Genomic DNA, 24,621 nt, shown 5'->3' on the forward strand with positions numbered 1-24,621 from the left:
ATTTCCCCTTTGGAATTCTCTATACCATCTGAATATCATTGTACGATGTGGACAATCATCATCTAGCGCAAGAGTCATTTCTTCTAAGCACTGGTCTATGGTTAAACCACGCACGAAATTATATTGCAAAACTGTCCTTATCTCATTTCGTGACCACGATGCCATCGCAAGCACTTTACACTCTCACTACTAATGAATAACTGAGCCCATCGACTTGGCGCGGCGGCTACTATGCACGTATGAACATGTCTCAACATGCAGCAACAAGCAGCTTCCTGTGATTCATTGTTGCGTCATATTGCAAAACTTTCCTAGTACCCTTTGTACTTCCCATTTTGAATTTGCTGTTGGTACAAATGCTGCGGGGCTAGAATTTAAATACTGTCTCAGTCCATCGTAGTCGCCTTTACGAAAGCAATAACCCTTCCCTTTACCCCTAATGGTAGTTACCTCTTTGAGTAAATCCCACTTCAGCACACTGTGATCACTGCCACCTAGTGGTTCATTTACCTGCAGATTCTTAATGCATGAAGAATCACTACTGATAATCAAATCAAGAGTACTACTCCCTCTAGTTGCCTCCCGAACATGCTGATGTAGAAAACAATCATCGAATAAATCCACAAAAGCCTTGCTAGTGTGTGAGTGACCAACCCCCAAATTCCAGTCAATATCTGGGAAATTAAAATCCCCCATTATAACTCTCTGATTTACTGGCTCACTCTATTTCCCTGTGCAGTTTCTTATTATACTCATCAGAGTCATTAGGCCTATAGCACACTCCTACTCTCAATTTTGATCTCCCAATGCTTATGTCACACCAAACTGACTCGACACTGCACTGTCCAGCAATGTCGACTGGCTTCACTTCTTTGGATTTTATGTATTTCTTAACTAATAGCATAACCCCTCCTCCCTTCCTATCCTGTCCATCCTTTCTGTAGACATTGTACTCCCTAAATTCCAACTTTTTTTTTGTAGATGATGCTGCATAAACTTGCTTTCTTGCAGCATATGCCTCACCTAATGCTAGTGCAAATACTTTGTTCAGATATAGACTTTACCTGTTTGAGAACATCGCAAAACTGTGAATCTGCCAATCTTTTAACAGCAGATAATTCGACATATATAATGAGTGTCTCAAGTGTCTGTAAATTTATTTTTGTTATGCAATGTCTAAATAAAGCTGCTCCGAAACTATTTGAAGAGCATTGCATATTTCAATAGTAACCTTTCATGCTATCTTAATATCCTGCATTTTAACAAATAGTCTTTTACTTCTTTGACCCAAATGTGTTGAGGCATAACGTGTTTAGTCTGATGAAGAGGAAGAATGCCATCAGCATTGAGTGTGCTCAATCCATTTAAAGCCTTAAACCTCACAGGAGCCGAGTCTCCAGATGTTGCAACTTGAAAAATTAAAGCCTTCTTGGTAAGACCACTCTTTTGTCTCTTCACACTCTCTCACTACCGTTCTCTGCACCCATTCCTGCAGATATACATCCTTCTTAAAATGAGATTTACAGACCATTCCAGAACAATGGGCCCTGCACTGAACCCTAGGGGACTCCCCTAATAACATTAGTCCTCAAAGAGCAGTGCTCATTAATATCACAATAGTTGAAATGCCAACTGACATTTTCAAGTCTGAGGTTTGCCATACTAATAACTCTGCTCTTGTTTCTTCGGGTTACAGTTGGTAGATATATGAATAATTATTTAAATTTTATTATTATTATTTTTTTCCCATTCAGAAATGTGACTCAGGTTATTTCTTATGAATGGAATTTATGTTTATTAAGGCCCCTGGTGCTAAGCAAATTCGAGGTCAAGCGATTTTACTGTGATCTATAGAGTGCTCATCAAAAGCGACTATAGTTATTTATAAGTTTGTATGTTTCTCTTAACAATCTTATTTTTAAAACCATTGTATACTTAAAAGCCAGTTAGAACACAGAAAGGAAACTCACCTTTATTTATCCATATATTTCTATTTCCACTAACCGACTAGCACTTAAACTGCTTGGCCTCCAAGCTGCATTGCTCCTTCCTCCCCTTGGCGGGGCCAGAAACCTTGGCACATAAGTCCTCTTGCCAAGGGCTAAAAGGAGCGAACATGACAAATACAGACCATGTAGACATGGAAAATGACAATCTAAAAAGACAGAAGACTGATCGGATGGAGCAACCCAGCCCATCTTTCTTAATCTTCCACTCTCTTAGTAATCAACCTATTAGTAAATTGGCTCCCATTGTGATACAGAAACATCTGGAGGGTATTACAGGATCTCCCAAGATGGTGAAGAGACTGCAATCAGGAGACTTACTAATAGAAACCATGAACCAAAGACATTCTGTGAGCTAACAATTAACAAGCTTTGCTGGCATTCATGTTAAAATATCTCTTCATGCAACCCTAAATTCATCTAAGGGTGTCATATCGAGTTGGGATTTATTAAATGTCACCGAGGAAGAAATTACCCAAGAACTGCAGGGACAGAATGTAATTGAAGCAAAAAGAATAATGATTAAACAAGATAATCAACTGACACCTACCAGAAATATTATTCTTACCTTCATTACGCCCAACTTAACTACTGCTGTAAAAGCGGGTTATTTATTTTGCTGCATTCGCCCCTACATTCCCAACCCTTTAAGATGCTATAAATGCCCAAAGTATGGCCATTCTCAAAATGTATGTAGAGGAATTCCTGTTTGAACCAACTGTGGATCCTCAAACTACACACAAAGTGACTGTATATCTACAAAAATGACCTGTCCAAATTGCAAGGTTGACCATCCTGCATATTCCAAGACACATGAAAAATGGAAAGCGAAGAAAAAAAATAGTAAAATACAAGATTGAGAACAAAGTCAATTATCAGGAAGTGAGAAAATTAGTTGCACCAACTATAAACCAAAATATTACCCAACAGTCTCAATATTTCAAACAGTCTCCGTTCAAACCTGATGTCACAGTTCCCACTACTAAATCAATTTCTGATTGGGCTAGAAATGTGCTCGCTGAGCTACAACCAAGTGTATGCAAGCAACAATTTAAGACCTCAGACCAAGCAAATAATATTCCTAAAATAATACTACCAAGCAAATAATAGACAATTCCAGTAGCACCGCCTCTTCCAGTAATTGCTACCCCATCCAGTATTACAAATTCAAATGCTACCAAAAATATTCAGGACACAACCACGGACATAGATGACACATCTATACAGGAAGATCCTATTTTATAAATCTATGCTCAAGAAGAAGAAATTGACACTAGTCGGCCAGTTTTCCCAAAAAAAGACAAACCAAAATCGGAACGTTATAAAGCAATCACCTTCAAAAAGCAGTCAGAATCAGCTCCATCAACTAAACACAAATAATGCCTAATAATCCCTTGTATTTTTTAATAGAACTGCAGAGGCTTTCGTTACAACACAGACGATATCCAAGATCTAATTAGGAGTTATTCTCCAGTTGCCCTTTGTCTTCAGGAAATTTACCTAACCTTGCAAATTTCTCCTTCGATAAAGGACTATTGCCTTTATTGAAGAGATCGAAATCCTAGTAAAGTCAAAGATCCCAACTAAACATATCCCACTTCAAACGGAAATATAAGCTATTGCTATTCGTATAACACTTGTCTCCCTCTACCTACCGCTAAACCATACATACTCTTTATAAAAGACCTTGAAGACCTCTTCATACAGATACCTCCACCTCTCTGTATATTAAGGGACTTTAATGGGCACCACCCCTTATAGGGCACTACTAAATTAGATAGTCTGGGTCGACTCTTTGAAAGCTTTTTAGAGGCACTAAATCTCACCATACTCAACACTGGTGCATCCACGCACATACAGCTCCCAACTGGACAAACCTTGGCAATAGATCTCAATTTGTTCTCCAGTACTTGTCCCAACCATAGAGTGGTATGTAATAAATGATCCCATGGGCAGTGACCACTTTCCAATAGTATGCAACTTTTTGATAGCACTGACTCCTTCAACTCAACCCTGCAGGAAATGGAAATTTGTCCGTGAAAATTGGGCAAAATTTCAGTCATCAATCGCCATAGATGAGGAAAAAATCTGCCTCCAGCCTATTGATAATGTGACAAATTACATCACGTCACATCTTCTAAATGTGGCTAAACGCACATAATCCCGCTATCAAATCCTGCAGGCTGAAAGCATTATAACTACTGGTGGAATGAGGATTGCAACAGAGCAAAGAAAGCCAAAAATAAAGCTTGGAATTTATTTCGGCAATGTGCAACCACACCCAATCTCATCAATTTTAAGAAATTAAAAGCAAAAGCATGTTTTATACAAAGGCAAGCCAAGAAACAGTCCTGGACCCGTTTTGCATCAAACATTAAAAAAACACTGACACCAAAATAATATGCTAAGTTTCCTACCGTACATTCTCCAATCCTGTCCTGTAATGGGCGAGATTTATATAGTCCTTTAGATATTGCAAATGCTTTGGGCAACACATTTGCTGAAATCTCAGTGGTATCAGCTTATACTCCATCATTCCAAAGAATTAAACACTGCAGAATAGTATTCTATTAACTTCCAAACTGCCCTCCTTCTGCCTTATAACAGGCGCCTCCGTAACCAGGTGGGCAGGAGCAGCAGTGTGTAGCACACGTTTCTTAATTAGACTGGGGTTCGAGCCCGTGACCACCACATATCCCCGAAGCAATATGGCCTTAGTTGCTAATGCTCCTAAAAAAAAAAAAAAAAAACCAAATAGTCTTATAACAAACCTCTGAAATATTCAGAACTCTTACAAGCCATTGGAACATGCCACAATGGTGCTACCGGACCAGATGGAATCTCTTATGTCGTGCTATAACATCTTGATGACAAATATTTGCGTCTCCTGGTCTTTTACAACTGTATTTTTCTAGAAAATGTTTATCCAGCTTCTTGACATCATTCTACTGTTTTGGCATTCCTAAAACCTGGAAAAGATCCAACCAATCCCCATAGCTATAGAACAATATCCCTCTCAAGCTGCCTCAGCAAAATCCTAGAAAAAATTGTCTACTGTATACTTGTCTGGATTATTGAGTCAGAGCCGACCGGGTTAGCCGAGTGGGTAAAGTACCTGCCCGGCAACCCAAAGGTCGCGGGTTCGATTCCCGCCTCGGGCTTGGATCAAAGTACTGCAAAAACCTTGGGAGGTGCAATATGGCCACAGAAGCCGATGCGCCAACAACTACCAAATCAAATCAAATCAATCATTATTGAGTCAGAATGGTTAATGAGCAATAGTCAGTATGGTTTTTGCCAAAAAAAGTCATGCTTGGACCTTATGGTTAAGGCTGAATTTGCCATTTGTAATGCCTTTGTTAAACATGAACATCTAGTAATGGTTTCCATAGATATAGAGAAGGCCTTTGATACCACCTGGTGGCATGGCATTCTAAAAGGTCTTTACTCTCTTGATCTTCTGGGCAACTTTCCTATATTTGTAAAGAATTTTCTACATTCTAGATCATTTCAAGTTTGATACCAACATGCCCTTTCTGCAACTTTCATTCAGGAAGAAGGTGTTCCATAGGGATCAGTACTGAGTGCCACTCTTTTCGCTCTTAGAATAGATTCTATCACTAAACAACTTCCGAATACTGTAGAGACTTACCTTTATGCAGATGACCTTTCCATCTCCTGTCATTCCCAAAACATGATCAGCTTCAGATATCACTAAATAAAATACAGCGGTGGACCTGGCTATAGGCTTTCACAGCAGAAAACAGTTGCAATCCATTTTTGTAGACAGTGCAAATTTCATCTGGATCCTGAACTTCACATCTCTAATATCTCCATCCCAGTCACTGGTAACATCAGATTTCTAGGATTAATATCATGGACAACAAGCTAAATTTCTTAGAGCACATTAAAAAAGTATGTACTGCCTAAAAAAAAAAAAAAAAAAAAAAAAAGATGAACATACTCAGAGCTTTATCTGCTCAAACATCGGGTGCAGATTGTACCTCCCATCTTCGATTATACATCATTAATCAGATCCCATCTTGATTACGGAGCTCCCATTTATTACTCTGCTAGAAAGAGCACATTACACTGGCTTGATCCAGTTCAACACAGTGCACTGAGGATTGCACTTGGTACAATCAGAACATCGCCAGCACATAGCCTTTACATTGATGTTCACGAGCCGCCACTATCTTTACATAGAAAATCGCTATTGCTGAAGTATTCTGTCAAGATACAAAGTTGTGCCTCACATCCCATACAGTCATACCTTTTCAATCCACCATTTGAAAATCTGTACAGCAATAAACCTAGCATAGTAAAACCAGCTGGTCATCGCCTTCTTGAACTAATGCAGGTTTGGAATGTTTCCATCGATTCCGTACAACAGGTAGCAACTTGTACTCAAACACCATGGGTTCCACCTCCTATACCGACCTGTGACACTTACCTCTGTCAGTGGGGAAAGAATATTTTGCAAGCATCAAATATCAGACAAGTTCATGCAGTTCACACTCAAAGATATATTAATTTTTTACCAATATACACAGTTGGCTCTAAATCCAATTCAAAAGTTGGAGCAGCTGCAGTGTTTACAATTGTATCAGCAGCCTTTCCATCTGAATTCAATATCTTTTCAGCTGAATTATTTGCAATTAAACTAGGTTTACAAAATCTCTCTCTTGACTGGTCTTTAAAATCTGTAATTTACACTGATTCCCTCAGCTCAATCAAGGCATTGTGTAATTTCTCAGAGAAATTTCACACTGTTATAAATGAAATTAGAAGATTATTACTGCAAATTGAGGAAAGCCACCAACTAGTCACCAACTTGTGTTGGATACCAGCACATTCTAGTATTTTGGGCAATGAACTGGCTGATAAAGCTACAAAAAATCCAACCAGCTTAAATTTAACCAATATCCCTGTTCCAGCATCAGACTATGCACTAATGATTTATTCTGCATGCCTATCAGAATGGACAGCACTATGGCATTCCCAAACTAATAATAAACTCTTTCAGATTAAACAGATTCTGAAACTCTGGCTCTCCATTGTCCAGACATCAAGACAAGAAGTAATCCCTTCAAGAGCAAGAATGGGTTATACTCACCTGACACACCTTCATTTACTCACAGGATGATCCACCACAGTGTCCACATTGCTGTATAAATATGACTGTTAAACACATTCTCATTGACTGCCCCTATTATAAACAAGACAGAATTTGAACCTACAACCACTGGTTATCCTTCAACTACCAATAACCCTAGAGAATTTGATTGGTGACAAGGCCAATATTTCTGAAATTTTCTGCTTTCTCAAATAAACTGGAATTTTTAATCTTTTCTGATTAAGGACTTTTCAGACTGTACGATACTTTCTCATTTCCTTTTTATTATAAATGAATAGGTGCATTATAGCCAAAGTAGCTTATGCCCCATGAAACCCCCCCACCACCACAACAACAACAACATATGTTTATTAAAATAAAAACTATATATAATAATATGTTATTTATTTTATATAATTAGTGTTTGAAATTTTTTTTTTTTTTTTTACTTTTTTAATATAATTAGGGTTTGAAATGTAATCCCAAGCATTGGCCTTGCCTGGATAATGTGATAACAGTATTATATGCCCTGAATGACTATGCAAGTAAGTACTTATTAGTTTTTATCATTAGGATAAGGTAATACATAAGGGCTGTATAATTTTAAAAAGTATGTGGCAGAAATCAAGAACAGGTACAGAATTAATTTGTATGAAATTAATTGCTTTTCTAGTGATAGAGTTTGTTAATTTATCAACAGGTGGCTAGAAATCTTGCATATTCCTGTTTACTGTGACAGAAACAAAAGTGGTCATTCATTCTGAAACTTGCAATTAGATAGTATGAACCAGAGCTGTGATGCCCAATACAGTTTAAGGATAATTTCAATCATTTTATGGAGAGAAATAAGACTTGCTACTGCGTGTAACAGGTTCATTAAAATTTCTAGTATTCTAAAGATGAACTTAGGTGAAACAAATAAGAGACTTACTTGTTTCACCTAAGTGTAAACAAGTAAGTGATACAGAATACATAGCACATATGCCCCATTTGATACGTCACCATTTTTCATATGCTGTTTGGGAAAAGCAGTGGTAATGCAAATGTTTTTATAAGTAACTGCATATTTCAAGATTATTCTGTTCTATGCTACATGGCAAAAACAGTCTTAATGAGTTAGTGTTAGTATTAGCCATATGATTCTGAAAGCCATAGTCTTTTGCTGCACAGGCCCAAAAAAAAAAAAGTAAAAATTAGATAAAGAAATACAAATTATGGGTTCTTGTGGAAACTATCTAGTTGACCTTTTGAATTTTTTCAAACTGGTAGCCACAACTACCTGTGGAGACAACTTGTTCCAGTAACCAACAACTCATCGGCAAGAAAACTTCTTAAAATCTGATGTAAACCTTAAAAAACTTAAGGTTTTTAAGGTTTAGCCATACTGTGATCTGTAGTACAGACTTCACGCTTAGAACTTCTGTTTTGTATTGGCAATAAGTTCACAGTTCTCCAATCCAAAGGAAACTCTCACAAGTCCAGTGATGCCCTCATAATTAACCTCTACAGTAAAATTAAAAACAGCTAATTTTAATTGTTATTCATTTTTTTAAACATTATGAACGAGTGGAAGGGAAATTTTTCACACAGATAGCACAATACTAGATGATTTGAATGAACAAACACTACTCTCCACGACTGTGGAACAAAATTTATTGAAAAGTTTATGGGGCTCCTTAAAGTATAAAAGGCCAAATAGTAGCACAACTGCAGAAAAATGCTAATATATTAAAAAAGAATAAAATTAAAAAAAATAAAATAAAATAAACAAGTTTTTTTTTTTTTTTGGTAGTTGTTGGCGCATAGGCTTCTGTGGCCATAATGCACCTCCCAAGGTTTTTGCAGTGCTTTGATCCAAGGCCGAGGCGGGAATCGAACCCGCGACCTTTGAGTTGCCAGGCAGGCATTTTACCCACCTGGCTAGCCCGGTCGGCAATAAACAAGTAAATGGTGGTAGGATTACTGTATATTAAAGCTGAAATGTTATGATTTCGGCAGATTGGTATTTTAAAGAAGGAAGGATTTCATGCACACACATAAATTGAACATTCTGTGTAAAATGACTTGGAGAGAGTAGCAGATAGAGTTGGTGCTACCTGCTGCACTAGAGATGCATTTTTTTGAACCAACTTGACTACTTTCTGTGGTTAAAAAGAATGCATTTGTAAAGATGGACTACTCAAGCCCAGTGCTTTTGATCTGAAGAGGTATTTTGCATCTGCATTTGCATACAAGGAATCCCATAGGCAAGGGGATGCCAAACATTTATCAATTCCAATAGGGTGCTAAATTGTTTTGTGATAACTGAGAGGAAATTGGGGGAAACATTATTAAAGTTAAACATAAGAAAGACACCTGAGTGGATGGGATCTATCTAGTTATATTAAGGGAGGCAGCAAGGGAAGTAAGCAAATCCTTAGCCATAATTATGAAATCATTCTTGGATTCAGGTGAGGTCCCGATGGACTGAACATATGTATCCCCGATTCCAAAGAGGGATCAAAAGGTGACATGACAAACCTGTTACCTTAATGTCTATTCCAGGGAAAATAATAGTTATTTTCAGGAATGCGATTATACTGCAGTTACACCATGTATCTGTTAAAAGGTGGTCTTGCCTGACCAATCTGATTGGATACTGTGATTCAGTAACAGAGGAACTGGATGCAAAATATATTTTGATATTATATATCAGAATTTGAGCAATACTGTTGCACAAAAAAGACTGCTGTACAATCTGTGGAAATGTGGCATTAAGGGCAAGTTACTGCTATGGATGAAGGGATGGTTGAGTGGGAGATGACAGAAAGTGGTTATCAATGAGACTACTCTTCATGGACTAATTTTATTAGTGGAGTGTCCCAGGGTTTGGTGCTGGCCCCAATCTTGTTTTAAATTTTTTTTAATGATATCGATGAAGGTATATCAAGTATAACTTAATGTTTAAGTTTGCAGACTATACAAAGGTTGGTAGAGTGGTTAATGATAGTATTCAAGCTACTGCAACAACATCTAGATAAATTAGGCTGATGGATTCATAAATGACAGTTGAAGTCTAACACTTAAGTTTAGCATTTGAAGTTTGACAAATGCGAGATACTGCATGTAGGTAGCAGTAATTCCATTAACATACCAAGTGGTATTACACTCAGCGTAGTGGAAAATGAAAAAGAGCTGGGGTTAATTTTTCAGTCAGATATTAGCATTAGCATTAGTAGAGGCATACAATGCAAGAAAGCAAGCTTATTCAGCATCAGCCCAAAAAAAAAAAAAAAAAAACCCTCTCCCATTTCACCCCTCCGTTCGTTCGAAATACCTGTCCAGTTGAGCTTTAAATTTGTTTAGGCTATCAACTTCAACAACAAGTGATGGAAGTCGGTTCCACCAACCAACCACCCGCTGGCCAAAGGCAAATTTCCGCACATCTATCCGACATCCGTCCTTCCTCAATTTGAATTTATGCCCTCTGAGGTGATTATTCTGAGAAAGATGAAGAATCCCATTGGCATTGAGCATGCTCAAACCATTCAAGGCCTTATACACCTCTATCAGATCACCTCGCCGGTGCCTAGTCTCCAGACTCTGTAATTTGCAAAACTTAAGCCTTTCTTCGTAAGAGCAACCCTTTGTTCCATTTACTAATCTTGTTGCCCTTCTCTGTACCCGTTCCAGCAGCTCTACATCCTTCTTGAAATGAGGCCTCCAGACCTGTATACAGTACTCAAGATGTGGCCTAACCATTGCCTTATACAAGGGAATAATCACCTCCTTATCCCTGCTAGAAAAATTCCTGTATATCATTGACAAGACACCATGAGCTACTCTTGCAGCTCGTCTGCACTGCTCAGAGAACTTCATATCTCCCTGCACAATTACCCCCAGGTCCTTTTCATTCTCCACCACTGTCAGTGTGGTACCGCAGAGTTGATACGTTGCTCTGGGGTTACTGTTTCCCATATGCAGTACTTTACATTTGTCAATGTTAAACTTCATTTGCCACCTCTCAGCCCATCTGTTCAACCTTTCCAGATCCTGTTGCAGCAGCATAGCGTCAGTAGTGTCCTTGACGACCCTGCCAACCTTTGTATCATCTGCAAACTTGGACATTAAACTTGATATCCCATCATCAATATCATTCATAAACACCGAAAACAACAACGGACCCAACACTGAACCTTGAGGAACTCCACTAATAACATTAGTCCACGTTGAGCAGTGTCCATTGATTACCACTCTCTGTCTTCTGCCACTCAACCATCCCCTTATCCATAGCAGCAATTTGCCTCCAATGCCACACTGCTCCAATTTGTGCAGCAGTCTTCCATGTGCAACAGTATCAAAAGCCTTTCTAAGATCCAAATATATAATATCAAAGTTATTCCCTGCATCCAGTTCTTTTGTGACTACATCATAGTATCCAATCAAATTGGTCAGGCAAGACCTGCCTTAACAAAACCATGCTGCGTCTGAGCTATAACTGAATTCTTGTCTAGATGATCCTGCAGTGCTTCTTTAACCAGTGCCTCCATTAATTTACCTGGAACAGAAGTTAAACTAATAGGTCTATAATTACTTGTGTCAGCCTTTGATCCTCCTTTGTGAATTGGGGTTACATTTGCACATCTCCAGTCTATGGGTACCTCCCCTGAGTCCAAAGAAGCTCTCATAATTATGGCTAGGGGTTTGCATACTTCCTTTGCTGCCTCCTTTAATATAACTGGATAGATCCCATCCACCCCAGGTGCCTTTTTTATGTTTATCCTCAACAATCTCTCCTCCACTTTCCTCTCAGTTATTACAAAATCATCCAGCTCACTGCCAATGTTTACTTTACCTACATCATTCTCCTTCCTGAATAACTCCTCATGCGTGAATGTAGATGCAAAATACTCGTTTAGATTGTTAGCCACCTGAGCAGGATCCTCAACTGTTGAACCATCAATATCCAGTGGACCAATCTGATTCATCCCTTTCCTTCTCGAGTTCAAGTATGTAAAGAACTCTTTTCTGTTTTTCTTTGCATCCTTTGCCAAGGATTTTTCGTAGTCTGCCTTTGCCTGCCTAATCTCCTTTGTGACTTGGTTACAGACCAACTTATATCTATCATAGGCTTCCATGTCACCCATTAATTTATATGTATCCCATGCATTTTTCTTCTCTGCCACATGTCTCATTAGTTCATCTGACAACCATTTAGGCCTAAACCTTGAACAATATTTCTTAGTTGGTATGTAAAGCCTGGTAGCCTCCAAGATTAGTTCCTTGAATGCTTCCCATTTTGAGTTTGCTGTTGGTAACATCATCAGTTGGTCCCACTGTATAGAATTTAAATACTGTCTCAGACCATCATAGTCGCCTTTACGAAAACAAAAACCCTTCCCTTTACCTCTGATGGTAGTTACCTCCTTGAGTAAATCCCACTTCAACACACTGTGATCACTGCCACCTAGTGGTTCATTTATCTGCAGGTTCTTAATGCATGAAGAGTCACTACTGATAATCAGATCAAGAGTATTGCTCCCTCTTGTTGCCTCACGAACATGCTGGTGTAGAAAACAATCATCCAATATGAAGTTCTCTGAACAATACAGACAAGTTGCCGCATAGTTCATCAGGTTTTGTCAAAGTTATACAGGAACTTTGCTAGCAGGGATGAGGAGGTGATTATCTCTTTGTACTAATGCCATGGTTAGGCTGCATCTTGAGTACTGTTTACAGGTCTGGTTGCCTTATTTTAGAAGAATGTTAATGTGCTGGATCGGGTGCAGAGAAATGTAACGAGATTGGTGAAGGGAACAAAAGGTGGCTCTTACTGTGAAATTTGGTCATCTTGGACCAAGTTGTAGGTGGTAGATGACTTTCATCAACCGGTGAAATACCACCACTTTGCTTATTGGAGGCTTGAAGTGGTGAAATCCATGTTTAGTCTCTAGAGCAAAGTTTCTGCCATCCCCCTCCCCCATACTTCTCCTTCAACCCATGCACGGTACTAAGTACTATAGGTTTTGATACCTTTCGTGTTTGGGGTTTTCATAAAAAAAAAAAAATAAAAAACCTGAATGTTAGTTCCGTCAGTATTTTAGACTCCCAGGTAGCAAGCCTTGTTTGTCATACCTGAGAGAATGCCTGTGACAGCATCAAGAACTTTCTGTAACCAATTCGATAATTGTAGATTACTTAAAATACCATTTATAATTGATTTAATATGATAGCATAGCTTAATTTGTAACCATTAAAAAAGAATTTTCCTCTTTTTTGAATATATTTTTATTGTGCAGCATAATTTAACATATGTGATATGTGTTAATATACAGGCTAGCCCAAAAGTTTTGCCCCATGAAGATTTCAATTAATACTAAGAAAAGTTAAAACAAATGTTTAGATTATCAGATATTAACTTTGAATGCTTTTATACCTGACAAATACACAAAGTTTAATGTGACAAAGATACTTATAACTGAATGTAGAACTTTTTATTTTTATTTATTTTTTCCTCATCTGTATATACCTGATTTGTTAAAAAGTAACTTAAAAAAAGTGGATTATTTATGTGCTACCATGTTGTTTTGTTACCCCATTGTTAATTTTTTGGAATTGCTTTTGTGGTATATGTTATATCTTTCTGAATTATTTAAGCTGGTTATGATATTCTTGTAATGCACATGTTCTAAAAGTATTGTCCTCTGATCGAATAATGTTCCAGTACTACTATTTATTGAAATGTCCTCTAGGCCAATATATTGTTTTCACTACTTGACACTCATTTGGAGAGGTCTGGTTTGAATACCATCAGAGACTGGAGGAATTTTTAAAGGGCTTTTCAGTTATGTCTTGCTCATCTCTGGATTAAAATCTCTTTATTGCTCATTTTCTGTCAAATTGATCTGTCGCATTTATCATTCTCAAAGAAAGAAAGTGTTTGACTTTCTTTCTCTGAAACTTGACTTTGTCCATTCCACCTTTCATAACAGTAAAGTGAAAAAAAGTGAAAAAAAAGTTTCATAACAGTAAAGTAATTGGTGATATAATCCTTTTTTGGTATGCCCAGAAAATTATACAATTTATTTGTTTCTATTTTGTATATTCTAAAATAGATTCATGCTCAGTACAGTGCTCAACATTTTATAGATCCCAAGGTTACTTCTGGGTTAAAGTATTTATAAGTGGCTATTATTCCCGGAAGTAGCAAAACAATCGAATCATTTCATTAGCTTTTTTTTCATTTTTATTTTCTTACTATTACATATGCCATAAAATTTGAACGTTGCATTTTTTCAAAACAAAAAAAAGAAACATTTCCCACATCCAATGAATTTTAAGTCACCACCAGGGAGGATAATGTCTATAACTCCAGCTGGCTCTTTGTGTGCGCATGCACACACACACACACACGCACACCACATGCACACGCACTCACGCCACACACACACACACAGCTAATAGAAATGCTCAGAATTTTGCTATTACTGCTGATGTTATGCAACCTTTTCATTTATGAACTAGAACGCCACACACCTGACACCCTTGCTATTTTTAAAAAAACCTCTCTTAGCTTAAAATCTCTCTACCCCATTCTGTCAAATTCAGCTGTTGCCCCTGTCTTTCTCCCAACTCCATCAATAATTTGGAACTCTTTGACTTCCTTTCTTTGAAAATTGGCTTTCTCCAGTCCAACTTTCTTAACAGTGAGGTAAATTTCCTTGGTGATTTTAACATTCACGACTCCAACTGACTTCCATTTTCTAGTCACGCAGAACTAGCTGGTTGACATGCTGAAGCTTTTCCAATTACTAATGACCTTTCATAGATTGCTCATTTACCTACCAGAATACTAGACAATCTTAACCACACAGCCAACATTATTTATCTTTTTCCCACAAACAATCATTCTAAGTAAATGGTTGGTGAGTAAATGGTAGGCACCTCAGATCATAACTTAGTGATGGTTTCTTCTCCAGTGGAGCCTTTCTCTCTTGGCCATTCTCCTCATGTTGCTTGCCATTACAAGAATGCAAAATGATATGTGAGATTTCTTTTCTTTTCCTTGGTTGGATTACTGTTTTAAATCTTTTAAATCATCTCATGCCATTCCCATAGCATGAGGCATGGCATTGAGGAATTTCCAGTACACACCATTCAGTGCCTCCTCATATGGTTTTTCCATCAAAAGGAATAATTTTGAATAGTCTTGGTGCCAAGAATGCACAGAGTCCTGTTGGTATTTCTTCACTAGCTACATGTTCTCAAAACCTGTGCTCTGAGCTTAATCCTGTTCTATTTCACATTTTTAGTCTTTCTTATTCCACTGGTGCTTTTCTGTGTGGAAATTTCCTCATATCCCAGCCAATTCCTAAAAAAAAGGTGACAAATCCCTCCTATCCAATTATCATCCCATTGCACTTACTTCTACTCATTTTAAATTAATAGAGAAATACAATAACCACCAACACCTAAACTGTGTAGAAACCTTCCATCTGATTAATGATCAGAGTAAAGAGTCCATCCACGTCAATGCACTTGCGATATACTGGCTTCTGTTACACATTTGGAGACAAATTTAATAGAAAAGTTTGGTGATACTCAGGCAGTTGCTCTTAACATTTCAAATGATTTTGATTTTGTTTTGCACAAAGGTCTTCTTAATAACTGTTTTTTTGTAATTGGTTACCAGTTCTCTCTCCGACTGCTCACTGTAGGTGATGATAAAGTCTCTCTGTCTTCTAACTTCTCCACTAATGCAGGTGTTCCCCAGGTTCACTTCTTTTTTCCACTCATTTTCTCTTGTATATTAATGACCTTCTTTCATTGAGGAAATCCTGTCCATAGTTTTGCTGATGATAGCAAATCGCATTCCACCTGCCAGTTTGAGAAATCTTGATTGGCACAGACAGCTTCTCGAATGTTTGCTACTAATTCCTTAAATGTTGATCTCCAGGTAATTTTAAAGTGGGGCAAAGATAACTTAGATAATTTCAATCCTTCTAAAATCAGTCCTATCTTATATCTCTTAAAAAAGAATTCGTCTGCTCCTATGCTTATCATTGATGACACTCAGATTTCTAGACATGATCTCATATCTCTATTGCGGGATTATGCTGACTTCTAATCTCTCTCTCTCATCAAATCTCCAGGTTTATTTTCTGCATACACCAAAGCTCACAGTAATTGTGAAGCAGTTATTAGTCAGTCCAAATTAGATTTCAAACAGGCTAAGAGCAGGAAACTTGCCCAAATGGTCAAGAATTCTGGTCTCTTGTCAAAGCTATTGGCTACATTTGTCCCTCTCTGTTCCCAACTCTGTTTAAATCAGATGGTTCTGTTGCTACGTCACAGATAAAGCTGAACTGCTAGCATCCTATTTTTCTTCCAACTCGTGTATTTATGATCTTGTAAAACACCTCCCACCATTCTCAGTACACTCCATTCAATGCCTCCTGTGGTCTTCCATCAGAAGGATTTTGATGAATCTCAATGCTAAGAAAGCTACAGGCCCTGATGGTATTTCTCCTTGTGTTCTTAAAATCTGTGCTCTTGAACCTACTCATGCCATGTGTTGCCATTTTTCACTTTCTTATTCCAAAGGTGTTTTCCCCCTTCTGCTTGGAAATTTGCTCATATCCATCCAGTTCCTAAAAAAGGGTGACAAATCCCTCCCATCCGGTTATCATTCAATTGCACTTACTTCTACTCTTTCTAAAGTAATGCAGAAATTAATTAACCGCCAACTCTGAAACTATCTAGAATGTTATCCATCTTTGGACAAATTCAACGGAAAAGTTTGGTGAAACTTAAGCAGTTCCTCTTGACATTTTTAAAGGATTTGGATTGTGTTTGGCATAAAGGTCTTCTAAATAAACACCATCTTATCGTTTGCCAATTGTTTTTTGTAATTGGGTATCCGGTTTTACCTCTGACTGTCCACTGCGGGTGATGGTAGTCTTCTAACTTCTCCACTAATGCTAGTGTTCCCAAGGTTTAGTTCTCTCTCTCTCTCTCTCTCTCTCTCTCTCTCTTTCTCTCTCTCTCTCTCTCTCTCTCTCCCCCACTCCCACTCCCACTCTTTTCCTCTTGTATATTAATGACCTTCTTCCATCGACCAGAGACCCTATCCATAGTCTTGCTGATGAGAGCACTTTGCATTTCACCTTTCAGTTTGAAAAATCTTGCCCTGCATGAACATCTTCAAATTCTCGAATATCCATTATCAATTCCTTATATGCTGATTTCCAGGTAATTCTCCATTGGTGCAAAGATAAGTTAGTTGATGTCATTCCTCCTAAAACTAAGTCCCGAGTCCTCTTATATCTCACAAAAAGGATTCTTCTGCTGCAATGCTTATCTTAAATGACACTGTGATTTCTGGGCAAGATCATATACAGTTGACCCTCTATATAACGAAATTGATCGTTCACTTCAAAAAATTCATTAAACAGAAATTTTATTATAGAGAAATATGACCTTTTCAGCACAATACACTGTCAAAATTCAGAAATATAATAAAAGATGGAAAACAAGTAGGAATGAATAAATTTTCTAACATTTTAAACAATTAATTTATTAATACATACATATTAAGAAATGACTATGTACATGATAAAACACAATATATTAGTACTCTTTTAAAAATTATTTCGTAAAATATTTGGTTATTTTTTGTTGTACACTGGATTTCACTGTACATCATTCATAAAAATGTTAACCACTCATATATTTTTCTGGTACATTTTCTTCACATTGAAGGTGTTGATGCTAAGTCTCAAATGCTGCCAACATTGATGTTTGGTAGGTTTAATATTGCCCTCATTTTCGTCCAAGTAATTTCTGATATTGTCACTAGTTCTTTGGATACTGTCAGAAATATTGGAGTCACTCGGATATTCAGCTACTATGACATCATTATCAACTCCTAAAAATTTGTCAAGAACAATTTTTCCACTGATCAAACCTTTCACTTGGAGTTCTCACCAGGATTTCTCATATGCCTCTGCTAATGCTAATCTTGTGAGTATTAGTATTAGTAATGGCCGCATGGTGCAAGAAAGCCTATGGCTTATGCTGCACCAGCCAAAAAAAAAAAAATCCGAACAAAACAATGATAAAAACAAAACAAAAAAAAAATTAAAATAAATAACTAAATAATAATAATTAATAAAAAAAAAAAAAAAAAAGGAATTTAAATCTATCATCCTATGCACTTCCCTTACCCGAAAGTACTATCCAGATGACCTTTGAATTTCCCCAAACTGTCGGCCTCTACCACCCATGAAGGCAACTTATTCCAGTAATTTATAACTCGCTGGCTAAAATAAAACTTGCTGCAGTCCAATCTAAACATTTCCCCCTCCCGTAACTTGAATTTATGTCCCCTAGTTCTAGCATCATTTAAAATCTTGAAAATTTCGTCCTCATTCATTTTACTGATGCCTCTCAGAGCCTTAAGCACCTCAATCAAATCTCCTCTAAGGTGTCTAGTTTCCAAACTCTGCAACCCACATATTCGAAGTCTTTCTTCATAAGGACGCCCTTTTGCCGATCTCACCAGGCGAGTTACCTGTCTTTGCACCCTTTCAAGAAGCTCGATGTCTTTCTTTAGATGCGGTCTCCATACTTGAACACAGTATTCCAAGTGTGGTCTAACATAAGCCTTATATAATGGGATTATCACGTCCCTATCTCTACTTGCAAAAGTTCAATAGATCATCGATAGGACACCATGGGCCTTCCTTGCAACCTATTTACAATGCTCAGAGAATTTCATGTCTGACCGTATCGTAACACCCAAGTCCCTTTCCTCCAGTACTGGGTTTAGTTGAACTCCACCAAGTGAATAAGTTATTTTGGGATTACTGTTTCCCAGGTGTAATACCTTACACTTTGTTGGATTAAAGCATAGCTGCCATTTTTCTGATCATTCCTGAAGTCTGTCTAGGTCTCTCTGAAGAAGCTCAGCTTGACAGTGATCATTAACTACTCTACCAATTTTAACATCATCTGCAAATTTAGACATCATGCCCTCTATCCCTTCATCAATGTCGTTTATGAAAATTAAAAACAACAGTGGTCCCAATACTGATCCTTGGGGAACCCCACTTCTTACATCAACCCAATCTGAGGAATAGCCATTTATCACAACCCTCTGCCTCCTGCCCTGAAGCCATCCTTCTATCCATCTAATCATTTTCCCAGTGATTCCAACCTGTTCCAGCTTATAAAGCAACCGCTGATGTGGGATGAGTCAAAAGCTTTGCTGAAATCTAAATAAACAATGTCGAAATTATTCCCTAAATCCAGCTCGTGAGTGACCCTTTCGAAATAGTGAACCAGATTTGTTAAACATGATTTTCCCTTTACAAAACCATGCTGAGTATCCTTGAGAATTTCAATTCGATCCAAATGATCCTGAATTCCACCGTTGATCATTGCCTCCATGATGTTCCCTCCTACTGAATTCAGACTGACAGGTCGATAATTTTCAACTTCACTTTTAGAGCCACCCTTGTGTATGGGAGATACATTTGCACTTTTCCAATCCAAGGGAATCTCCCCAGAGTCCAGTGATGCTCGCATAATTAGCCTCAATGGTTCAATGCACTCGCTTGCCGCCTCCCTTAAGATTATAGGGTATATTCCATCAACTCCAGGAGCCTTACTGGTCTGTTGGCTCGAAAGTTTTTTCATTAAATAATCTTGCGAAATTTCAATATCATTAATTACATATTTTTTAACTTCGCTCCCACAATTTCCCATTGCCACAAAAGGCATTTCATTTGTAAATATCGATGCAAAATAACTGTTGAGTTCATCTGCAACGGCAGCTGGTGTATTTAATACTATCCCCTTTCCCTTACGCAGTGGTCCGATCTGGTGTGTCCTGCTCTTTTTAGCATTTATATATGTGAAGAATTCTTTATCCCCCCCTCTTTGCTCTGTTTGCTAGTGATTTCTCATAAACTGCCTTTGCCTCGAACCTTTTCTATGGCTCTATTACACATAATCTTGTAGATGTTATAGGCTTCAGTACTTTTTATTGCTCTGTAACCTTTCCATGCCACCATTTTCTGCTCAAGTAATGTGGCAACTTCACTATTCATCCAACTTGGAACCCTTCTCGTGGAGTATTTTTTTAATGGTATATACGCATTCAAGGCATCTGTGATTAATGTTTTAAAAGCGTACCACAGTTCAATTGTATTCATTCTCTGCGCGATATCTACCCAGTTAATAGAGGCCATGTTAGTACCTTAAGGCATCGCAATTTCCTTTTCTGAAATTAAAACCCATTCCTTTGCCTTTTACTTCTGCTACCTCTCTCGTCATCATCCACCGTAGAACTCCGTGATCACTTCCTGCTACTAGTTCCTCTACTGTCAGCCCTGTTATGTCATCTCATTCATGTGTGATGATGAGGTCTAGGATATTCTTTTCTCTAGTACTTTCCCTGACATGTTGATAGAAATAACAGGCATCTAGTTGATTTAAAAATTTTGTTCCCCATGTCGAGTTTCCTTCCCAATTACTCCAATCAATTAGAGGCAAATTGAAATCACCCATAATAAGGCATTGACGCTTACTTGCCCATTCCATTTGCATGTAGAGGCTTTTGTCATAATCTTCACAATCGCCTGGTCTGTAGATTACTCCTACTCGCATTATACCTTTGTTTCCAACTATCTCACACCATACAGACTCTATACTAGCATTTGAACTGTCTGAATTCAGGAAAGCTATCGTCGCACTCAGGCTGCTTCTGATAAGAAGCATTACCCCACCACCCCTTCTATCTACCCTATCCTTCCTAAATATATTATACAAGCCGTACTGAACTGAAACTCATCATTGCCAATTTCCGGGTGGCACCACGTCTCTGTAAGCCCTATTATGTTCGCATTACTTGTTTTAACCAGCAGTTCGAATTCACTCATTTTATTGACGACACTTCTAACATTACCGTATAAACAATTAAGATTTACTGTTCTTGTAAGCATTACCCCACCACCCCTTCTATCTACCCTATCCTTCCTAAATATATTTTACAAGCCATACTGAAACTCATCATCCCCAATTTCCGGGTGGCACCACGTCTCTGTAAGCCCTATTATGTCCGCGTTACTCGTTTTAACCAGCAGTTCAAATTCACTCATTTTATTGACGACACTTCTAACATTACTGTATAAACAATTAAGATTTACTGTTCTTGTATATTTGACAACCCTAACACAACCCTTGAAGTTTTTTAGGCTCTCTTCCCTGATATTAGCTACCCGCTCACGTGAAACGTTTCTGCCCCCCCGAACATCTAGATAATACGTCCAGTTGGGGTTACAGATAAGAACTCTTAAGGTATGTGCAAGAGTTACTTTGACCAATATTAGCAGATAAACGCTTGTCAGTATTACCCACATCCCCCCCTAACTAGCAGTTTCCCTGAACCTTTAAAGGTATCCTTAATAATACTGGCAAAAACTTTGCACCACCTTTGTTTAAGTGTATCCCGTCTCTACAAAACAAATTCCTTCTACCTACAAGTTTGGGCCATGCTGATAGAAATTTACCCCCTAAAGCCTTACAGATTTCTTCAAGTCTTGAGTTAATCCACAAGGCTCTTAACATATAATCCCTCCTATCATGTCTGGGCAGAATTGCAGACACATAGACATTATGGCCTAGCTCGCGACATTTCCTCATCATGGTCCTGTATTTTTCCAACAAATTGTCAGATCGTGTACGTTTAATATCATTTGTCCCCACATGAATAATAATATTTTCTTTACCCCCTTTAAAATCTAACAATCTGTTGGTGACATCATCAATAGTTGCTCCTGGCAGGCATACACTGGTTCTAGCATTAGCATTAGCAGAGGCATATGATGCAAGAAAGCAAGCTTATTCAGCATCAGCCAAAAAAAAAAAAAAAAAAACCCTCTCCCATTTCACCCCTCCGTTCGCTCGAAATACCTGTCCAGTTGAGCTTTAAATTTGTTTAGGCTATCAACTTCAACAACAAGTGATGGAAGTCGGTTCCACCAACCAACCCCCCGCTGGCCAAAGGCAAATTTCCGCACATCTATCCGACATCCGTCCTTCCTCAATTTGAATTTATGCCCTCTGAGGTGATTATTCTGAGACAGATGAAGAATCCCATTGGCATTGAGCATGCTCAAACCATTCAAAGCCTTATACACCTCTATCAGATCACCTCGCCGGTGCCTAGTCTCCAGACTCTGTAATTTGCAAAACTTAAGCCTTTCTTCGTAAGAGCAACCCTTTGTTCCATTTACTAATCTTGTTACCCTTCTCTGTACCCGTTCCAGCAGCTCTACATCCATCTTGAAATGAGGCCTCCAGACCTGTATACAGTACTCAAGATGTGGCCTAACCATTGCCTTATACAAGGGAATAATCACCTCCTTATCCCTGCTAGAAAAATTCCTGTATATCATTGACAAGACACCATGAGCTACTCTTGCAGCTCGTCTGCACTGCTCAGAGAACTTCATATCTGCCTGCACAATTACCCCCAGGTCCTTTTCATTCTCCACCACTGTCAGTGTAGTACCGCAGAGTTGATACATTGCTCTGGGGTTACTGTTACCCATATGTAGTACTTTACATTTGTCAATTTTAAACTTCATTTGCCACCTCTCAGCCCATCTGTTCAACCTTTCCAGATCCTGTTGCAGCAGCATAGCGTCAGTAGTGTCCTTAACGACCCTGCCAACCTTTGTATCATCTGCAAACTTAGACATTAAACTTGATATCCCATCATCAATATCATTCATAAACACCGAAAACAACAATGGACCCAACACTGAACCTTGAGGAACTCCACTAATAACATTAGTCCACGTTGAGCAGTGTCCATTGATTACCACTCTCTGTCTTCTGCCACTCAACCATCCCCTTATCCATAGCAGCAATTTTCCTCCAATGCCACACTGCTCTAATTTGTGCAGCAGTCTTCCATGTGCAACAGTATCAAAAGCCTTTCTAAGATCCAAATATATAATATCAAAGTTATTCCCTGCATCCAGTTCTTTTGTGACTACATCATAGTATCCAATCAAATTGGATACTATGATACTATAAGAAATGACTATGTACTATCCCAACAATATCTGCCTTTGATGTTTTGAGCAATACCTCAAATTCATCAAATTTATTTACCAAACTCCTAGCATTGGTGTACACGCAGGTATACATGCACCTGTTGCTATTCTTAGCTACCCTAACCCAACCCATGTGTTTACTTGTACCGCAATGACTCCCAGCAGTCTCTGAAATATCCTGCATCTTGTTTTTCAGACTTCTGCTCATTTGAATAGAAGCAGTGCAAGAATCACTTCCACCTCTGCCAGTGGCTACTGTTAATCTATTAGTCCTTGTATCCCCCCCAACTAGCAGTTTTCCGACTCACCTAACACTGCCTCGACAGCATCAGCAAAAATTCTTGCACCCTTTCTATTTAAGTGTATCCCATCCCTGTAGACGCAATCTCTCCTGTTAACAAGTACAGTCCAGGCTGAAAAAAATTCTACCCCTTGAGCCTTGCACAATCCCTCCAGGGCTGAATTGATCGACAAGGCTCTCATCATATACTCCCTCCTATTGTGTCTGGGCAGAATTGCAGACACTTTCAAGTTCAACCCTAATTCACGGCTTTTTTTCAACAGTGACCTGTACTTGCTAAGTAATTCCGCCGGTCTCCTACTCTTAATATCATTAGTGCCAACGTGTACAACTATATCACCTTTTGTGCCCTTAAAAGATGATATCCGCTCTACAACGTCATCAATCTTTGCCCCTGGCAGACATACCCTGGTCCTATTCCACCTATCCTTTTTACAAAGCATGTTCCCCGTTTCCCTGACAATAGAGTCACCAACAACTACTAGTTCCTGTGGGACCAGCGCATTCTGCCCCACCTATCCTTATTACAAAAAATATTCCCCGTTTCCCTGACAATGGAGTCTCCTAATAAAACAATGTCCTTTTTAACCAGAGTAGTTTGCACTTGGTTTTTCTGTTTTGAGGCTCGAATCGGGTATGCGTCACTTTGTAGATTCCTGGAGTTTCGAGTCCCTGATGAGATCCAAGATGCATTATTCTCTAGGGCAAGCACTCGTTTTTTCAGGGACTCAAATTGTTCCATCAGTGCACCAAATTGTAATTTAAGATCGGTGCACTCCTTACATCGATCACAAAGAGAAGAATCCCCAGGTGAGGTAGGATTAGTCACCAGGTCGACCTTGGAAAACATTCCACAGGTTCCCCAACGGATTAAATCATTACTCAACTGTAAATCGGCATCGGCTATTTCTGTGTGAGTCACGATACCCTGTGACGTGTTTAAGGCAGATCTCGTAACTACCATTATAAAATTAAATCATTATCAATGAAAGTAACTTTAAAAAATTATATCTATAATATTATTAAAATCAAACAGTTACAGGAAAACCTATAACAAAATAATCCAACAAAATCTAAATAAATCAAATATTT

General features: G+C 38.3%; 1 protein-coding gene across 1 annotated transcript in view; it reads left to right on the plus strand.

Annotated features, from left to right (window-relative positions):
• The window catches only part of LOC150075707 (calcineurin-binding protein cabin-1-like), a 1,104,404-nt gene that overhangs the window by 100,851 nt on the left and 978,932 nt on the right, over positions 1–24,621 (plus strand). The window contains exon 6 of the mRNA XM_090388624.1: positions 7,589–7,667. Within this exon, the coding sequence (XP_090244750.1) occupies positions 7,589–7,667 (79 nt within the window). The remainder of the gene's footprint in view (positions 1–7,588; positions 7,668–24,621) is intronic.

Source organism: Mastigoproctus giganteus, chromosome 14, assembly GCF_048544385.1.
Source record: "Mastigoproctus giganteus isolate SK-2022 chromosome 14, ASM4854438v1, whole genome shotgun sequence".
Taxonomy (NCBI): Eukaryota; Metazoa; Arthropoda; class Arachnida; order Uropygi; family Thelyphonidae; genus Mastigoproctus; species Mastigoproctus giganteus.